At 50.6% G+C, this 16,921-nt stretch overlaps 1 protein-coding gene across 1 annotated transcript in view; it reads right to left on the minus strand.

Annotated features, from left to right (window-relative positions):
* Positions 1 to 652: 652 nt before the first annotated feature.
* Positions 653 to 16,921, minus strand: part of Cry2 (cryptochrome circadian regulator 2) — a 31,528-nt gene continuing 15,259 nt past the window's right edge. Inside the window, exons 6-12 of the mRNA XM_052726580.1 lie at positions 14,004 to 14,144; positions 11,371 to 11,682; positions 11,006 to 11,157; positions 10,687 to 10,889; positions 10,378 to 10,470; positions 9,652 to 9,793; positions 653 to 2,814 (exon numbers count right to left, since the gene is read on the minus strand). Coding sequence (XP_052582540.1) covers positions 9,654 to 9,793; positions 10,378 to 10,470; positions 10,687 to 10,889; positions 11,006 to 11,157; positions 11,371 to 11,682; positions 14,004 to 14,144 — 1,041 coding nt within the window. The 3' untranslated portion in view covers positions 653 to 2,814; positions 9,652 to 9,653. The remainder of the gene's footprint in view (positions 2,815 to 9,651; positions 9,794 to 10,377; positions 10,471 to 10,686; positions 10,890 to 11,005; positions 11,158 to 11,370; positions 11,683 to 14,003; positions 14,145 to 16,921) is intronic.

Consider the following 16,921-nt stretch of genomic DNA (forward strand, 5'->3'; position numbering starts at 1 on the left):
GAAGCATGTGAGTATGTAGGACAGTCCCCTCTTCTAGAACCTTCTGCTCAAGAACAAAGGTATCTCAGCTTCTCCAGCCCAGCCAGAACTACATGAGAAGCCCAGAGAGGGAGGTTGGCCCTGGTCTTGGTAGGAAGTAGGCCAGTGGGGGCTTGGAGGCAGAGCCAGGAATGAGTCCTAGAGTAAAGCTCCTCCTGTCTGTAGAGCAGATTGTGATTTTCTTTGGCTTTGCCTGAGCCCCTCTCCCACCAGGAACACCCATGTGCACGGCACTCTGGCCAGATGGCCCAAAACAGAGCCAGCAACCACGCCTCGGGGCTTGACTGTGGCTTCCTTAACTGTGTCCAGAGGGCACACATGCATTCTTAGACTCTCATAAAGAATGGATGCAGGGCTCTGGATCTCAGTAGGCTGCCTGGTGCCATCGTGAGGTGACATTCAGGAACCTGTCTCGTGCCCGGCATTGTTTCAGCTGACTAACTGACTCTGACCAAGCTCTAGGGTTGCTGCCAGCTTGCTATAGTAGTTTACACAGCCTCCTCTATCCAAGGAGAAATAAGAGACTCGATTACAAGAAAACCAACATGGCCTGGCTTAAAAGCTTTACCCAGGTTCAACCTCAGCAGCACCAGGTTCCAGACCTCCCACAAGATCAACTACACAACACAGCTTTATTCAGACAGGGTCAGACATTTATAAAATGGTAAATTCACAAACAGACTGTGGGAGAAACACACCTTCCCAGCAACAGGGAGCTCTGTAAAGTGCTTCTTGCCTGTGACCACCTCTTCTCCATGCTAGGTCCCAGGAGCAGGACATGGGGCACTGCTCCGTGACAGCCCTCAGAGCCACTCAGGCTAGGCAAAAGGACACATGAAGCCACCCCAGGGCTCCTGGCCAGTCCATCCTGTAGCTCTGGGGGTGGGTGGACTGCTTCATTCATTGGAAAGCTGTCTTGAAAATGGGCCAGCATGTCAAGGAGGTGGGGGGACAGGTGATCCTGCCAACTTGTACCTTGGGAAGAGAGCCATCATCAAAAAAGCACAGAAGGGCATTGTCCCCATAGCTGAAGGTGTTGCAAAATAAATACTGGACCCAGACCTAGCCTTTGATCCTCTCAGACCGGCTCTCCAGGCTCACTTTGCTTTCCCTCCAGCAAGATCGCCTGCCTCTTTGGGGAGCAGAAGGCCAAACCCTAGGGTTCTGAACACACATCACCATGCCGTTCCTTCACACGATCATAGGATGTTTCTAGTCAGAATGATGGACATAAACAGTTGGACTAAAGGCAGCTCTCTAATGAGAAAACCTGAGGCCATCTCAAAAAGAAGCCTGTCAGATGTGCTGGACAGCTGGAGGAGAGGGGAGCCTGGCCCCAGGGTTCTGGTCTGACACAGTGAAGGGCAGGGCCAAGGGTATTAATAACTCTGAGGCTAGGAAAGGTCACAGGGGAGGTAGAGAGGAAAAGGCCCAAAGGCCAGCTTAATAATGTTACATGTGAGAACAAAAATCCAAACAGGAACACACACACACACACACACACACACACACACACACACACACACACACACACACCCTGCACTCACTCCACACACATACACTGTGGCTCAAGTGCAGGCCACAGGGGCGGAAGGAAGACTTGCTCAGTTACCCACAATCCTTTTCATAACTTCTTTCTCCACATGACCCAACAGTGGGAAGGAGAGACGGCTCCCCTGGAAAGCAAGGTTTGGCTTCTCTAGACCAAACCTTCTACTGCCTCTCTGGGAAGGGGATGGTGTGCCAGGTGTGATTTCTATTTGACCTTTCACCTACTGCACCAGGCAGGACCCCACACCTCAGTCCCTCTGTCTGAGTCCCTTGAAGCCCAGTCCCGAAGAGCTGACACGGCAGTATGGGTGCTGATCAGTCCAGGGTGGGCCCTGGAAGCCCGCAGAACACAGACTGGCTAGCTTGCCTGGCTGAGTATCAGCAGTACTTGCTGGAGCATGTGCCTGAGAGTATGGCCAGAGGACCAGGGGCCCTTATGCCATGGGACCTGGTTTCCTCCACCAGCTCTGATCCTGGCCTGTCTACAGCTCCTGGGAGGCTGAGGCTGGCCCCTAGCTGCTAGGGAAGGACAGAAGACTGGAGTCTAGTCCTCACTTGGCTTCTAGAAGGTCCTACAAAGACAGATATGCTGTCTGAGGCTGGCATAGGCAGGACTGAACATACAACACACCAGTCTGCAGTCTTAGACATCGAAGGAAGAGCCCACCAGTGGCATGGGATTTTAAAAGACTGGCCAAGCTGGTTAAGTCTGAATGGGAAGCATCTATTCCAGCCTGCTTAGGTTCTAGTGTCAAAAAGTAGGAACTAAGCCAGCAGGACTCTGGCTGTCTCTGGACCCCCACGCTTTAGGTGAGAGTGAAAAAATGTGGCCCTCTCTTCAGCTGTCTGAAGAGAGGAGGGAGGAAGAGGAGTCTGGGGAAGCAGAGACCAGAACTCCAGCTAGAGTCCTACCACCACGCTCCACTGGGACAAGGGAGAAGGACTCCCAGGGACAGATTTGGGCTGAAGGTCACTGCTGTGGCTTCTTGTCCTGTGTCTGGAGTTGAGGAAGCAGCCCTGGTGACAAGGATGATCCAGAGACTCCTCCAGCCCAGGCAACATTCAGGGTCACGAGAGTGTAAACAGATGCATGCACACGCAAATGGCACACCACGCCTTCCTCTGCACACACACACACTGTTCGCTGTCTGTTGGTGACTGGCTTCTCTGTAGGCCGTGGCAGCTCAGGCACCCGGGCTTTGTCATGGAGCGATGGCTCTCCAGCTGAAAGAGAAAAACACGTGCAAAGAGGGTACTCAGGAGGCTGCTTAGTTGCCCAGGCACCAGCTCCTCTGGCTGCTTCTCTGGGGATCCCCAGACTGGGAGTGGGACAGCCTGGTGAACATGCTGCTTGGGCCACAGTCCCCAGGGCCAGGTTGTTGCTGGGCAACCATGGGAGTGGCTGAATGCTACTTCTCTGAACCCAGGACAACTGCTCCCTGCAGACCCTCTACCCAGGGATGAGGGCAGTAGAGGACAGGGCTACATGGCCATCACTTGACTTCTTGAAGGACACTTGCTCACAAATGGCAAGATCACAGCATTGCTTCTGAGATGGAGAGTCGGGAACAGTAGCTGTGTGAGAAGTTGCCTGGTTCTAGTGATTCTGAAGACTAAGGCAATGACTGTGTTTAGAACCAGCAGGGCAAACTTCCACACACCAATCACAGAACCCTGGCACAGGGCTACAATGGCAGGATGGGGTGGGGGAGAAGGAAAGGAATGGGGACACAAGATGAATCATTTTAAAGATTTAGAACATTCTGGATCTGGGGCAGAGAGAGAGAAATGGCCCTATCAGATACCAGGGGGCAGGGTAAGCCCATCATAATTACTGGGCTGCCTGTAACAACAGGCTGATGGAGTGGTCACAGGGCAGGATTGCTCTTGTGTCCACAATTGATGTCCCCATTTACGTGGCTCAGGTTCTGACTCCCAGCACCTTAGGTTGTGACTCTCTTTAGGTAAAATGAGGTGACTAGGGTGACATAAAATGGAAAAGGAACTTTGATCCAGACAAAACAGAAGGAAAAACCTTCGCAAGCACCAGAGACCATGACCTTGAACTCCAGACTCCAGAGCCAAGGATTTGCTTCTGTGGTGCTTTGCTATGGAGGCCCTCGCAGACCCTCACAGACCCAGACAACCTGTTATACCTCCATTTTCATGAATGAGAAACTGAACTGACAGGAGTGTCCATACAAACAGCCAAGATAGGAATTCCCAGGCCCTCAGGACTCAAAAACTGTGAGCTTCAAAAAAACTACTAATTTTATGTGTAAGAATGTTTTGCCAGCATCTGTCTGTGCACCACATTGAGTATGTGGTGCCCCCAGAAGCCAGTCATGTTCCCCTGGAGCTGGAGTTACAGTTTCAAGCCGCCATGTGGGTGCTGGGAATTGAACCTTGGGTTATCTACAAGAAGCCAGTGCTCCTCCAAGCATCTCTCCTCTAGGCCCTGCTGTTTTGTTTTTAACCAGTAAGTGAACTTTATAATATACCTCACCAAGACTTTTACAAGATGTAAAAAGGAAGAAATTCAACATAGTGGCATAGAGATAGATACCTACACAAGATAGAATGAAGGTATTAGAAATGAGAAAACACTCTTAAAAGTCAGACACATTTGGAGACATGGATCCTAACTTAGCCTTCTAGCACATTCCATCCTATTTTGGTTATTTTTCTTATGCAGTTGAGGCAGCCTTGGACTCCTGATCTTCTTGCTTCCACTTCCTAGGTGCTGGGACTAAGGTGGTCAGAGCTCAGGCAATCCTTCTAAGGCCGCACGCTCCATCTGAAGCCCCTGCACCTGGAGAGTGACACTGTCTAGATTACAGAAGCTGGGCAGCAGGCAGAGCAGAAGCGGATACAGGTGCGGGCAGTTCCCCGGACCTTGTCCTTTAGCCGAGTGCAACTGCAGCCATGCACCTCCCCATGGAGAACGTGCTGCAGCAGGCAGCCATGCTCTTCTGTGAGGAGCACTGTTTTACGGAAACACTGACTGCAGTTTCTGAGCAGAGCTAGCCTGCTGTTAAACCTGAGATGGGCTTCCTCCTGAAACACCAACTCCAGCGCACCTCCACTTTGTTCCTTCTGCCCTCGACTCTTGGGGGCTCATGGAATTATGGACATACCTTTTTAAATTTTAAATTCATTTTAAATGATCCAGAATGGCATAGTATGTGATTTTTAAAAAATGTTTTGCCCCTTCCCTCTTCTCTTCATAGACAGGGCTTCATATAATCCACGCTGGCTTTGAATTTGCTATATAACTAAGGCCCTAGACTGCTGACCCTCCTTCCTTGGTCTTCTGGGTACTGAGACTCCAGGCAGGCATCACCATGCCTAGTTTACCATGTGCTATTCTAACACATGTACACATTACGTATTCCTGAGATCACTTTAAACCTAGTTCCACCACTATTTATCATTTATGAAAAGCACTCAGCCTTCTCTCTTACGGCTCATTTCCATGTCAGGAGCTAAGAATCGGAGCTGAAGTACACCTGAACAGTCTGCAGCCAGCAGCATAGGCCTGGGATGCAGAGCCAGGCTCTTTAGGAGGGCTGGGCTGTCTCCGTCTCCACAATGGATAGACTGTCAGTGACACACCTGCCACATACTAATTGCACAAGTGTCAGAGTAACAAGGAGGATTCTGGAAGTCACGTTCTAGGCAACGAAACCTCAGCATAACAAAGCACAGGCCAGGGAGGGAAGGGGCTCCTTGACCATGACCCTTGTGCGTGGAGGGGCTTCTCTCACTAGATTGCTGTGCAGAGCCGGAAAGGAAAATGAGGCACACATGCTGTCCCACGGTAAAATCACTGGATCAATGAGAGAAGCCGGCGCATAACCGGAGGCTGACGGAACCCTGTGTCAGCAGCTCTGGGGGTTAAGGGAACCAGCTGACAGGATTGCTATTTGGAAGCTCACTGTTTTATTTTTTCAGTTTAGTGAACATTGTAAAAACTAAATGTAGAACATTCGGTTGGCGTGGGTTTGAGGCAAGCATGGAAGCCACTGATCCTAGAGATGTTGTTCTGCACACTGATTTAAATCATAATGACTGCTCATGAGACAGCCAGCACCAGAGACAGCAGGGTCACAATGCCATAGAGCAGAGCCAAGAGACTAAAAGTGGGGAATGCACTGGCCTGCAGTCCAAGTCAGGTGACTAAAATGGACAGGGATGGGCAGGAAGGGGCACGTGTTCCCATCCACACAACTCTGACTGGGCCCACAGCCTCCTCGTTGTGGCCCACCAGTCAGGTGAGCAGAGTCCCTCGGAAGCACATGCAAGACAGCACTGTGCCCTCCGTGGCCTGGGGTACTTCGCTCATAGTTAAGACTTTTCAAACAAAGGCTTTGGTTTTCTCCCTGACATCCAGACATGTGTGTCCCAGCGGCAGGGCAGGTGACAGAGCGACAAAGCACTTCACAGCTGCGAGGGCTAATCTTGGGTGTCAACTTGATTGTATTTGGGATCAACCAAGAGCCTTGCTTCTAAGCAGGTCTGTGAGGACTTGCCCTGGGAGGACTAACTGAAGGCTAAGACTGTCCCCAGGGGCAGCATCTTCTAGCAGCAGCCCAGATAGAGAGGTCCAAGAGAGGCAGGGCTGTCTGTCTGTCTGCCCGCACTCCTTGCTGCTAGGAGCATCTATCCTGCTACGCCCTTCTTCACTGACATCAGAATCCTTCTTTAATCTTCCGATTCCTATTGAACCCTCTGGCCTTCACCACCAGCCTTGCAGACTGTGCAGCTTCCTGGGTTCTTAGCCTCTTCAGTGTGCAGATGGCCACTGTTGGACTACCTAGCCCATTGTGTAAGACAATCTAATACTTTCTTTTGTAAACATGAACATTCTGTAGGTTCTGTTCCTCTAGAGCGTCTAATACAACAGACGAGGGTCTTGAGGTCCAGATGCCCCAGCCTGCACACAGGAGGCACTTTTCTTTTGGGGTTTCCAAAAACATGGCGCTCCCACTGTCTGTCTTGGAAAGAAATCTGCGCCTGCCACATCCTCTGACTTCCTGGCTCCTTTCCATCTTCAAGAGCTTTGCCTGGCTTAACCACCTAAATGAAGATGTAGAGCAATGCCATTAAAACAGCCCTGGAGGCACTCGGGAGGCAGAGCCAGGCGAATCTCTGTGAGTTCGAGGCCAGCCTGGGCTACCAAGCGAGTCCCAGGAAAGGCGCAAAAGCTACAAGAGAAACCCTGTCTCGAAAAACCAAAAAAAAAAAAAACAGCCCTGGAGATCCCAGTAGGTGACACATGGGCACCCAAACTATAAGGCAAGAAAGGCACTCCTCTGCACGGCTGATGTCGCTTGGCATCAGCATCAGGCCTCTCAAGTGACTCTTGCCCACCTGGTTCTCTGTAGGGCCCCATCCAGTGTTTGGTTCTCCTCCAGATGCAAGGTTGACCATCCTGTTCCACAGGTGGCTTCTCTCCCAGAACTCCCTCAAGGGGCCCTTCTGCCTAGTATTATAGTCTTCCAGGAGCATCAGATCGCACAGACAAGAATCTCAATAATACCCATCCCAGCAGGAAGTACTATGCTCCGGGACTTCTGAGCTAGGCCCGGGATGAGGCCTGCACACTGTGTGACACTGCTGGTGTCTACCATGATCTATACTTCCTAGCTAACTGCGCCCCCCGCCAGGGGCCTGTCCTAGACACAGTCCAAGCCAGGGGTTCTTAAAGCGCAGCTTCTGTGTCAGCAGCCCCTCTGCGCCCCAGCCTTTCCGTTCTCTCCTCCTGTGCAGCTGCATCTTCTTTTGAACACTATGGCCTCTTACTAAAATACCCCAGCTTACACCGTCTCCTGCTACTATTATCACCTAAAGTGGAAGTGGGGGATGCCAGTCCAGTGCACAACATGACTGAGTCCAGGACCCGTCATGGGAACTGGGAACATGCATGTTAACTGAGTGAGTGAGCCCAGCCACTCCTACCGTCCTGTCCCTGCCCTGAAGAGGCACTGAAAGCTGGGTTGCAACAGCCATCTTTGGCCCACCAGACAAAAACTCACGAGCTTTACCTTTGAGGCCCCTGAGAGGGAAGAAAAACGGTCCTATCTGTTTTAGCCAAGCGGGAGGCTTGGTATCCCAGGCTGAGTGATTTCACATCATTATCTGACAGGCCCTGGACCAAATGTGTTTTACAGTTCAGGGTTTTCCGGACTTAGGGATCTGCATAGACTTCAGTGTTGAAACTCAAACAGTTATGGATTCAGAACATTTTGGATGCAGGAGCTCGGATGCAGGGATGCTCAACCTGCATCTGCACTCCCACATGTCCTTGACTGACACCTGCACTTAATCTTGGGAACAACACCCATTTTTCAGGAAGGAAAACTCTCTTCCTAGAGATTAAGTAATTTGTACAAAATCAAGTAAACTTTGATTTTTCTGTTATTTAAAACACTCTTTACCCTGCCTGAATCCAATTCTTCTTCAGGTTCCCTGGTGTAAAGTTCATTTCACATTCCTTGATCACACAGCCCATCACCAAACAGCTCTCTTTTCATAAACTGAAGGTCTGTACCGTTATTTTCTGGGAACTGTAGCCTATTATTCTCCCTTTTCTAAGTTGCTGTGGATGGATCCCACACTAATATGAATGCTTTATATGTCACTTTCCCCATACATCTGCAGGCAACAAGCCCATGTTGTACCGTACGTCATAACTTACTGTGCAGTCTTGACTCTCACACCTAACCTTTCTGTTTGTTAATGTTGCCTCCAAATCAGGGCATTACCCAAGCAAGTTCATTAGCCACAACACGCTGTGCTTAGCACCACAGACAGCATGGCGTCTATGGCGGCTGGCTCCTCCAGGGATGAGGCAGCACGGCCTTGCCCTCCTACTGGCAATGTCTAGAGGGTAAAAGCACCAAGTGCCTGCCATCTCACTGAGCACACAAACCGAGACACTCCACACAGACAGCCCCAGTGAGGCCCTCAAGTGATCAGGACCAGAAAAAGAACCAAACAGCTCTGCAGTGAAAAGCACCCTCTAGTCTACTGATGTAGATGCACAGAACAGCCTGACATACGATTAATGGAGAACCGAAGCTACACGTCTCCAATATTGGCATAAAAGCCTTCCCTGCCTTGGGGAAGGAGGAACAGGGAGAAGGCAGATCTGTCTGTCTTTTTTTCCTTTTGGAGTGGTTCAGGAACCTTCCAGAAAAGATGAGCACTGACTGGGATGTGCAAAGCTCATCTCTGTGAAAAGAGGAAAGACCCTGTAAGCAGAAGCAGAGACCAGCTGGGCCCTCTGGTCCTTCCAGGGCTGAGCCCATCCTTTCCTCATGCCCAGAGCTCAGTGTTGCCCTCATCTGGTCTGCCTAGAGAACACAGCTTCCCAGCTGCCACTCACAACTTCACATCCGGGTCTCAGATTTGCCTCCCATTAGCAGGCAGAAAGGGCAAGTGAAAAACAGAACAAAGCTAAACCGGTTTCCTTTTCCCCTAGTCAGAAAACAAAGGAGTTAAACTGCTAAATTTCTTTCTTCCAAAATAAATCCTTCTTTCCTTAAAAAATAATAATTTCCCTTTAAATTTTATGAGGTAAACTGGACATGATGACTCACATCTGAAATCCTGCCACTCAGGAGGATAAGGCAGGAGGACTGCTACAAGTTCAGGACTAGCCTCAGCTACACAGTGAGGCTCTATCTGGAACAAATAAACGAGCTCCCCTAAAGGTTTACAACAGTGGTTCTCAATCTGAGGCTCTCAACATGGGTGTCAGACACCCTGCAGATCAGATATTTACATTACAATTCATAACAGTACCAAATTACAGTTATGAAGTAGCAATGAAAATCATTTTATGGTTGAGGGGAGTCACCACAACAGGAGGAACTGATCAGGGTTGCAGCATTAGGAAGGTTGAGAACCACTGCTTCAGAAGATAAGAAAGCCAGAATGGTGGAATTTTGAGCCGAAATCCTACTCTATCAGATTTTAATCTGGTTTGCTGTTTGAACTTCTGGTTGGCAAGGATCAGCTTTCTAAACCATGTCATTTCCCTCTGCAAGGACTCACTCTCAGGCATCCTTGCTTGATGGCTCTTGGGCAGGCATCTCTGTCACCCTAGCCCGTTTGCTCAGTTCTTCACCGGGAGGTTCCTCAGCTGCTTCTAGCTTGCGTTTCGGGGAAGCTGGGCCACTGCACAGCGGTTTGGAGCCTGTGGAGAGGAGAGACAAGTACGGTTACATACCACAATGGTCTCACGCTGTACAATGACTGCTCTTTGGGGACAGGGAGCCCTGCCCTGGCCTCCTTTTCAGCAGTGACCTCACTTAGAGCTGTGTGAGGAGGGCCTGGCCTGGCCTGCTGGCAACGGGGCCAACTTCTGGTCTCAAGTCCCTGGCTCCAGACCAGAGACTGATGTGGCATATCTGCTGCCCTTGCTCGGAAGGTGAGGCATTCCCTTCGCAGCCCTGGGAAAACCCTGGGAGTTTGGGCCACTTCCACACTATGGAGCATCACCAAGCTGACCAGCACCCTCACTCTCTCCCTGCTGCTCCTACCTAGACCCCGGGCCACCTTACTCCTCGCCTCCCCATCCTTACACTGCTCCTCACTGTTCTCTGTTTATGGGGCAAGCAGTGGAGTTTTAAAAGCTCAATGGACCTTGTCCCATTATGCCCTGAGTGGAATATAGGCTTCATTAGGCATAGAGTCACTTTGGCCTCAGTCCTGAATGACTGAAGTGCTGGTGGCACTTCACAGAAGGCCAGGGAGGCCAGAGGCCATGTAACTACTCACTCATGTTGCTGATGCTCCCAGCCTGGCTAGAGCTGGGCTCTGCCACAGGGTGACTGAGGTCTTCCACACAGGAAGGGACAGATGCCAGAAGACCTGGGAGACAAAGACAGAGTCAGAAGAGGGCTGTAGGTCACGAGAAACAAAGGGGCTAGGAGAGCAGGACCTCCTAGGAGAGCACTGCCTCCACCTTTCCCAGCACCCCAGGCTGCCCAGGGAGCCTGGTCTGGCTCAGCCTGCAGTGTTCTTCACAGCCTCAGGGTAAGTCCTCCCCAGAGTGAGTGAGATATCAGTGGGGTAAGGAGTCCTTACAGAGTCCCCGGTATCGTGACAGCTGCTGGTAGATCTGCTTCATGCGCTCAATGTTGAGCCGACTAGTCTCAGCATGGTTGACGATGGGCCGAGGGTAGTCCACGCCAATGATGCACTTGGCGGCCTTCTGAACTGACTCAGGGGCATTCCAGGGCTCATAGATGTAGCGAGAGGGAAACCCTTTCAATTTGGGCAGGTATCGCCTGAAACACACATATTGGGTGATGTGTCAGCACACTGTGGCTCTTCTTCAAAGGGCCCAGAGTCCCAAAGGACGTCCCCGTGGTTCAGAGCCAGAAAGTCTGGTTAGCATTCTCACCGAATGTAGTCTCCACTTGGGTCTGTGCGGCGGCCGAAGCCCACAGGGCAGTAGCAGTGGAAGAACTGTTGGAAGAAAGCACTGCAGGACAGCCACATCCAGCTGCCCGCATTCACGCTGAAATCTGCATCCAGGAGCAGCTCATCAAATACCTAGATAGGGGACAACCAGCCTTCTTGGAGACCTGATGCTCTGGTTCTTTCTAAGTCACTATAATACCCCAAGGAGCCAAAGCCCTTCTGTTGAGGACACGGAGGACGTGGAAGGGATCTCCTGGACCCAGGGATCCCACCCCAGCCCCCAGCCTAGAAGGGGGCTGACCTTGGCTAGGCCTGGTCACAGGGTACAGGCCAGCATGCACTCACCCGGACCCCGCTCTCCCAGCTGACCCAGAGGTCCCCGCGGGTGAGGAAGCAGGCCACAGCGTGCCGGGCCAGGTGGTGGATCCAGCCCTCCTGCCTCAGTTGAGTCATGATGGCGTCAATCCAAGGGAAGCCCGTCTTGCCCTCGGCCCACTTGGCCAGGGCTTCAGGATTGCGGTCCCAGGGGATCTGGATGCAGATGGGGTTCCCCTCCATTCGGTCAAACCTGGGGTTGTTGGTGGCCGCTGTGTAGAAGAACTCTCGCCACAGGAGTTGTCCAAACAAGGAGAGGGGGGGTGTGCTGTTCCTCTTCACCTGAGGGGTGGGCATAGCACACAAAGGTGAGCACCTGCCTGGTTCTTAGCGCTGTGATGCTCAGGTCTCTTGTACAGAGCGAGTGTAGTAGTTCCCAAGTGCAGGGGCTCCAAATCCCCGACATGTGCAGAAGGACTAGACTTACAAGTTTCACAGTGTGCAACATGCAGGCCCTGCTCTGAGCACCAAGAATGACTTCAGATGGTTAGTAGTGGGGGAACGTTGCTATGGGACTCTGCTATGGGAACCAAAGTCCTCAAGACTACTCAGGACTCTGTGGCTCTACCTTCTAGAAAGTTGAAGAGATTTTACACATCATCAGCAATTAAAAGCTATAAAGTCTAGACACCTAATTTTTTATCACTGAACCGAGAGAAGTTAACTGGTGCCTACCTAGAGCCTTCACTTCCACTAACTAGTGCTCATGGTACTGGAACATACTCTGCACGCTACCGGAGGGAAAGCTAAACACCATCCCAGCCGCAAACCCTCTGATGAATGATGGTGTCCTGCCTGCTCCATACACTGGTACAACCGTGGCACCAAGTGTGGGAGCAGCCGACCACTCTCTGATGGGATTTAAGCCACTCCATGAGATGGAACCCATCCCTGACACTGCCCAGGTGGCCAAGAACCTTGGGGGATAGGCCATGGACCTCGAGAAAAACCAAAGGAACACAGCAATAAAATGACTTCTAATGACATTCCACTATCTCCATAGATCAGCATCTCACTCAGCCATCATCAGAGGTGCTTCCTCCTGCAGTAGATGGGAACTAACACAGAGACCCACAGCTGGACAGTGTGCAGAGAGTGAGACTTCAGAACACTCAGTCCTAAACAGGATGTCTCCATCAAATCTCTCACATCAGAGTTCAGGGAACTCTTTGGAAGAGGAGGTAAAAGACTGTAGGAGCCAGTGGGGATAGAAGATACCAAGGAAACAAAGCCTTCTAGACACAACAGGACTGAAGCACATATGAACTCCTACTGCGGCAGCATGCACAAGGTCTGCACAAGTCTAAACGGGATGGGGTCTCAGCTCTGAGAGAGGAAGTGGACACAAGCCCCCACCCCTAACCTAGAAGCTACCTCTAATTGATAACCACTCACAAAGGAAAAATAGTTTTCTCCAATGAGGTCTCACTGGGTAACAAACCACACTTAAGGGCAGGCCCCATGCCCAGCACTAGATAAGTAGATGCCAACACAAAACAAACTCAATGGTGTTTTGTTGGTTGTTTTTTTTTTTTTTTGTCTGTTTGTTTGTTTTTAATTTAACCTTACAGTTCTTTTGCTTATATATTATGATTTCTGGTTCTGTGTTTTTATGGGATTTCTGTGTGTATGAATGTATATGTCTCTGCGTTAATATGTGTTTCTTGGGCTTTTTCTTTGCCCCCGCCCCCAACCTTGCTCATTTGTTTTGTCTTGTTCAGGTTTGTTTTTATTTTATCTTATTTTTTATTTTTTTCTTTTTCTTTTCTTTTCTCTTCTTTTTTTTTTAGATGGCTGTTTGTATTCTAATAAAAGAGAGAAAGAAAGAGTGTGGATTTGAGTGGGTGGGGAAGTGGGGAGGATCTGGAAGGAATTGGAGGAGAGGAAACTATAATCAGAATATACTATATGAAAAAAAAAATCTGTTTTCAATTGAAAACAATTAAGAAGTACCAAGTCTGGATTTTGGTTAAATAATGTATAAGCAACAGTCAGAGACGTGAAAGGATCGGGTGGGACTACACAGTGATTTCCCCCTCCCCTGATGACTTATCCACCAAACTGCCAAACCCCATTCCACGAAGCCATGCTGGCTAGGCAAAGTAACAGTAAAAAACAAAGGTACAGTATGACGGAGGAGCCTCTCTGTGGAGTGCTTTCCCAGAGCCTCCTCCGGGCTGCCTGGCACAGTCCTGATGCAGCCTTTCAGGCCAGCCCTCCATTCCTGAGTGACAGACAGCAGCCTCTCCTGGACTTCCTGTCAACTGTGGTCCCAGCTCCAGCTGTCCTTGTTGCTGAGGACTGCCTCTAGCCTCTGCTCACTTCCCACCCTGAGTCCCAGTTTGCACTATCAGCTGCTAGAGAATGCACCACTCCTAAAGCCCCTAGGCCAGCTTTTCTGTCCCTTCCCCAGAACCACAGGGGAATCTGGGTTCATGTCAGTGACTCAGTCATGAGCGGCCGTCACCTCTGACTTCTCTGAACTGAGTGTCTCGGGGCTCTCACAGCCCAGCTCCAAAGCCAAAGAGAAGGGCCCTTTCTGGGATGACCGCCAGCCATGAGTGCTGTGCCTGGGGCGACAGCGCATGCTCGCTGTGCCTCACCTTCTTATACAAGTCCCAGAGGCGGTAGTAGAAGAGGCGGCAGGAGAGGCATCCGAAGCGCAGGTAGGGGCTGAGGCCCGTGGGGCTGGCCAGCAAGGAATTGGCATTCATCCGAGGTCTCTCATAGTTGGCCACCCAGGCCTGCAGAAGAGAGAGGGGACAGAAGGAAAGGCCTGGGTGTTAGAGTGAGGGTTCTTCACCTAAGGTCAAAGAACAAACAACAAAGGCCTGCCCCGGAGCCGGCACTTTGAGCATCCCACTCTCCAGCCTGGGACTCTAGGAAGGACAGCCGTCCGTGTCCTTGCCCTGACTTCCAAGTTCAGTCTACGGGATGACTGAAGGACTTACTTAGCTCCTCGGCTACCTAGCTATTAAATAAGAACATTTACCGTCTCTGGGGATTAAATGATGTAGGAAAGAACGCTGGAAGCATGGAACAAACTCTGTAATTACACAGAAGCGGGAAAGGCATCTGCTTTACAGAAAACAATACTCCTCGCTCAGTCCCTGTTCTAGTCACCAGAAGCCCGAGGCAGCCCCCACTGAGTCTAGGACACCCAGGGGCTTTTCACCATTGTTAAAGAGTCAGGAAAACAGGAAACTCCTAACCCATTTCCGGAGACCAACAGAGCCTTTCTCTCCTGAGACCTTTCCAGTCTTACAGTACTGGTCCTCTTCTCCTCATCCACAGCCCTAGCACACTGCTCTCCTTTCCAAGGAGACTCTCACTAGCTCTTAACAATACTCGGAGTGTTCTGCTATTATCTTCTACAGAGTAATGAGGCTCAAAAGGCTTCTGTTACTCTCGTGGGATTGGAGTCTGGTAAGAGAACCTGGGAGTCTCACTTCAGACTCCAGTCTCCATGCTGCTCTCTCTGTTCCTGACACCTGTCCTTCCTGCCCACTCCAATACCTCCCCATCAGTTCTCAGGTGTCCTTCCTTCCTATGGCAAGCAGACAGGCGCAGTTTATGAAAAACCTCACCCTTCCTCAGCCAGGTGGGGAAACACCTCCACTTTCAGGTACCCAGTATCATTGACAAGCTTTTCCGCACCCTCTTCCCCTCTGAATGAGAATGAGGACATGGCTGCTCCGAGGCACAGTTGAGGAGAAGGATTTTACTGTAGATATGAGGAAAAGTTCAGTCAGAGGCATCCGGAAGGGTACAGACTGAACAGGATCATGAGAGGAGAGAGGATAGGAGTGTAAGAGAGGAAAAGAGAGAGGAGAGAGGGCAAACAGACCAAGAGAATGCATATCCAAAGTGGTTGGATTACATAGAAATCAGAAGCTGGGGGAAGGGAAGCCCAGCGACTGAGCTGAAGAGGTTTAGGGTAGGGACAGGGTGAGGAGCGCTGGGAGGAGCCACAGGTACTGGGTGAGACTTGTCCAGTGTGTCTTTGGACCAGACACTCTCCCCCACCATTTCCATGCCAAGAATATGAAATAATGATCTCATTTCTCCTCTGAAAACCAAATATCCCCCAAAACAAAGGACTTATGACAACCATGGGCCTCTTGCACCAGGCCCTGCCTCCACAGTCAACCTGTCTCCATTACCCCATCCCCATCACCACTTTCCAGCCACCTGCCTAACTAAGCCTTGCTCTTTGACTTGGTACCCACCAGCCTCCAGTCCCTCCCACACCACTGACTCCTCAGGCACTGCTGTCCGTGTATTCTGGGTGCTCTCAGCAGTACCACATCTTGCTGCTCACTCCCCATTGCTGTGGGATGTCTTTCTGTATGCTGTGAATATGTGTTGTTCTGATAAAGCTGTCTGGCCAATGGTGAGTCAGAATAAGGTTAGGCGGTACATTCAATGTTACAGGCCTGGGCTCTGCCTTTGCCCCTAGGCCCACCTCTGAGCAGGCACATGTCTACAGCTGCAGCCCAGCTGGTTCCACCGGCTGCCTGGTTCCACCGGCTGCCGTTTGCAGACTTGCTCTCTTCCTTAAGTTCACACGTGCTCTGGACTCTGCAGAGAAAGCAACTTTATCCACCTCACTCCTCAAGAACAGACCTAGCCATCATCCTTCCCCATGTCCCGGTACTGTTCACCCAGACTTCTCAGATGTGTACTGTTCTTTCCATCCACTACTGCTAAGATCGTATCGAGACTGGAATATGAAGATAACCTCCTCCAGGGCACTGTCCACACTGGGAATGGAGTGCCACCAGTACTGCTCAGAGGACTGAGAAGGACACACAGCTCCGAAGCAGCTCACGTTTCTCTGGCTTCTCCTTCCCCTGTTCCTTAAACACTTGGCTGTCCCCAGAAGTGGCAGATGTGGTCCTTGTCTGCTGCCTATCTCCCCTGCACTTGCACTTGGTTGCTTAAGTGTCTTCTCTTAGCAGACACTGGATACTTCTGCCAGCACATCTCCTTGCTCCCTGTCCCCTGATCCTGCAGCTTCAACCCCCATAACATTTTCATTTATTTAGTGTGTGTGTGTGTGTGTGTGTGTGTGTGTGTGCGCGCACCTGTATACGTGTGTACATGTGTGCAGGTGTGGAGGCTAGAGGAGATGCTGGGTATCTTCCTCTATTGCTTTCTAACATATTTCCTTCAGACAGGTACTCTCACTGAACCTGGAGCTCATTTTTGTGGGTTCTTTTTGGGGAGGGGCTAGACTGCTAGGCAGCCCCAGCAATCTTCCCTGTAACTAGAGTTACAGGTGTGTGAGGTCACGATCATCTTTTTTTTCCTTTTCTTTCCTTTTTTTTGGGCAGAAGCTTATGTTCCATCTACATTAAACTGCATGACTAGCTGTGCATGTGGGTGCTGGGATCTGAACTCAGTCCTTCTGCTTGTGAAACAAACCCATGAGCCACCTCTCCAGCCCTCAATCTTTTTATTTTAAATGAAACGCAGACAAAGAGACCCACACAAATGTGTGGCTTTGTGAATTCTTCTA

Source organism: Peromyscus californicus, unplaced genomic scaffold (assembly GCF_007827085.1).
Source record: "Peromyscus californicus insignis strain IS unplaced genomic scaffold, ASM782708v3 Scaffold_7__1_contigs__length_154581171, whole genome shotgun sequence".
Lineage (NCBI taxonomy): Eukaryota > Metazoa > Chordata > Mammalia > Rodentia > Cricetidae > Peromyscus > Peromyscus californicus.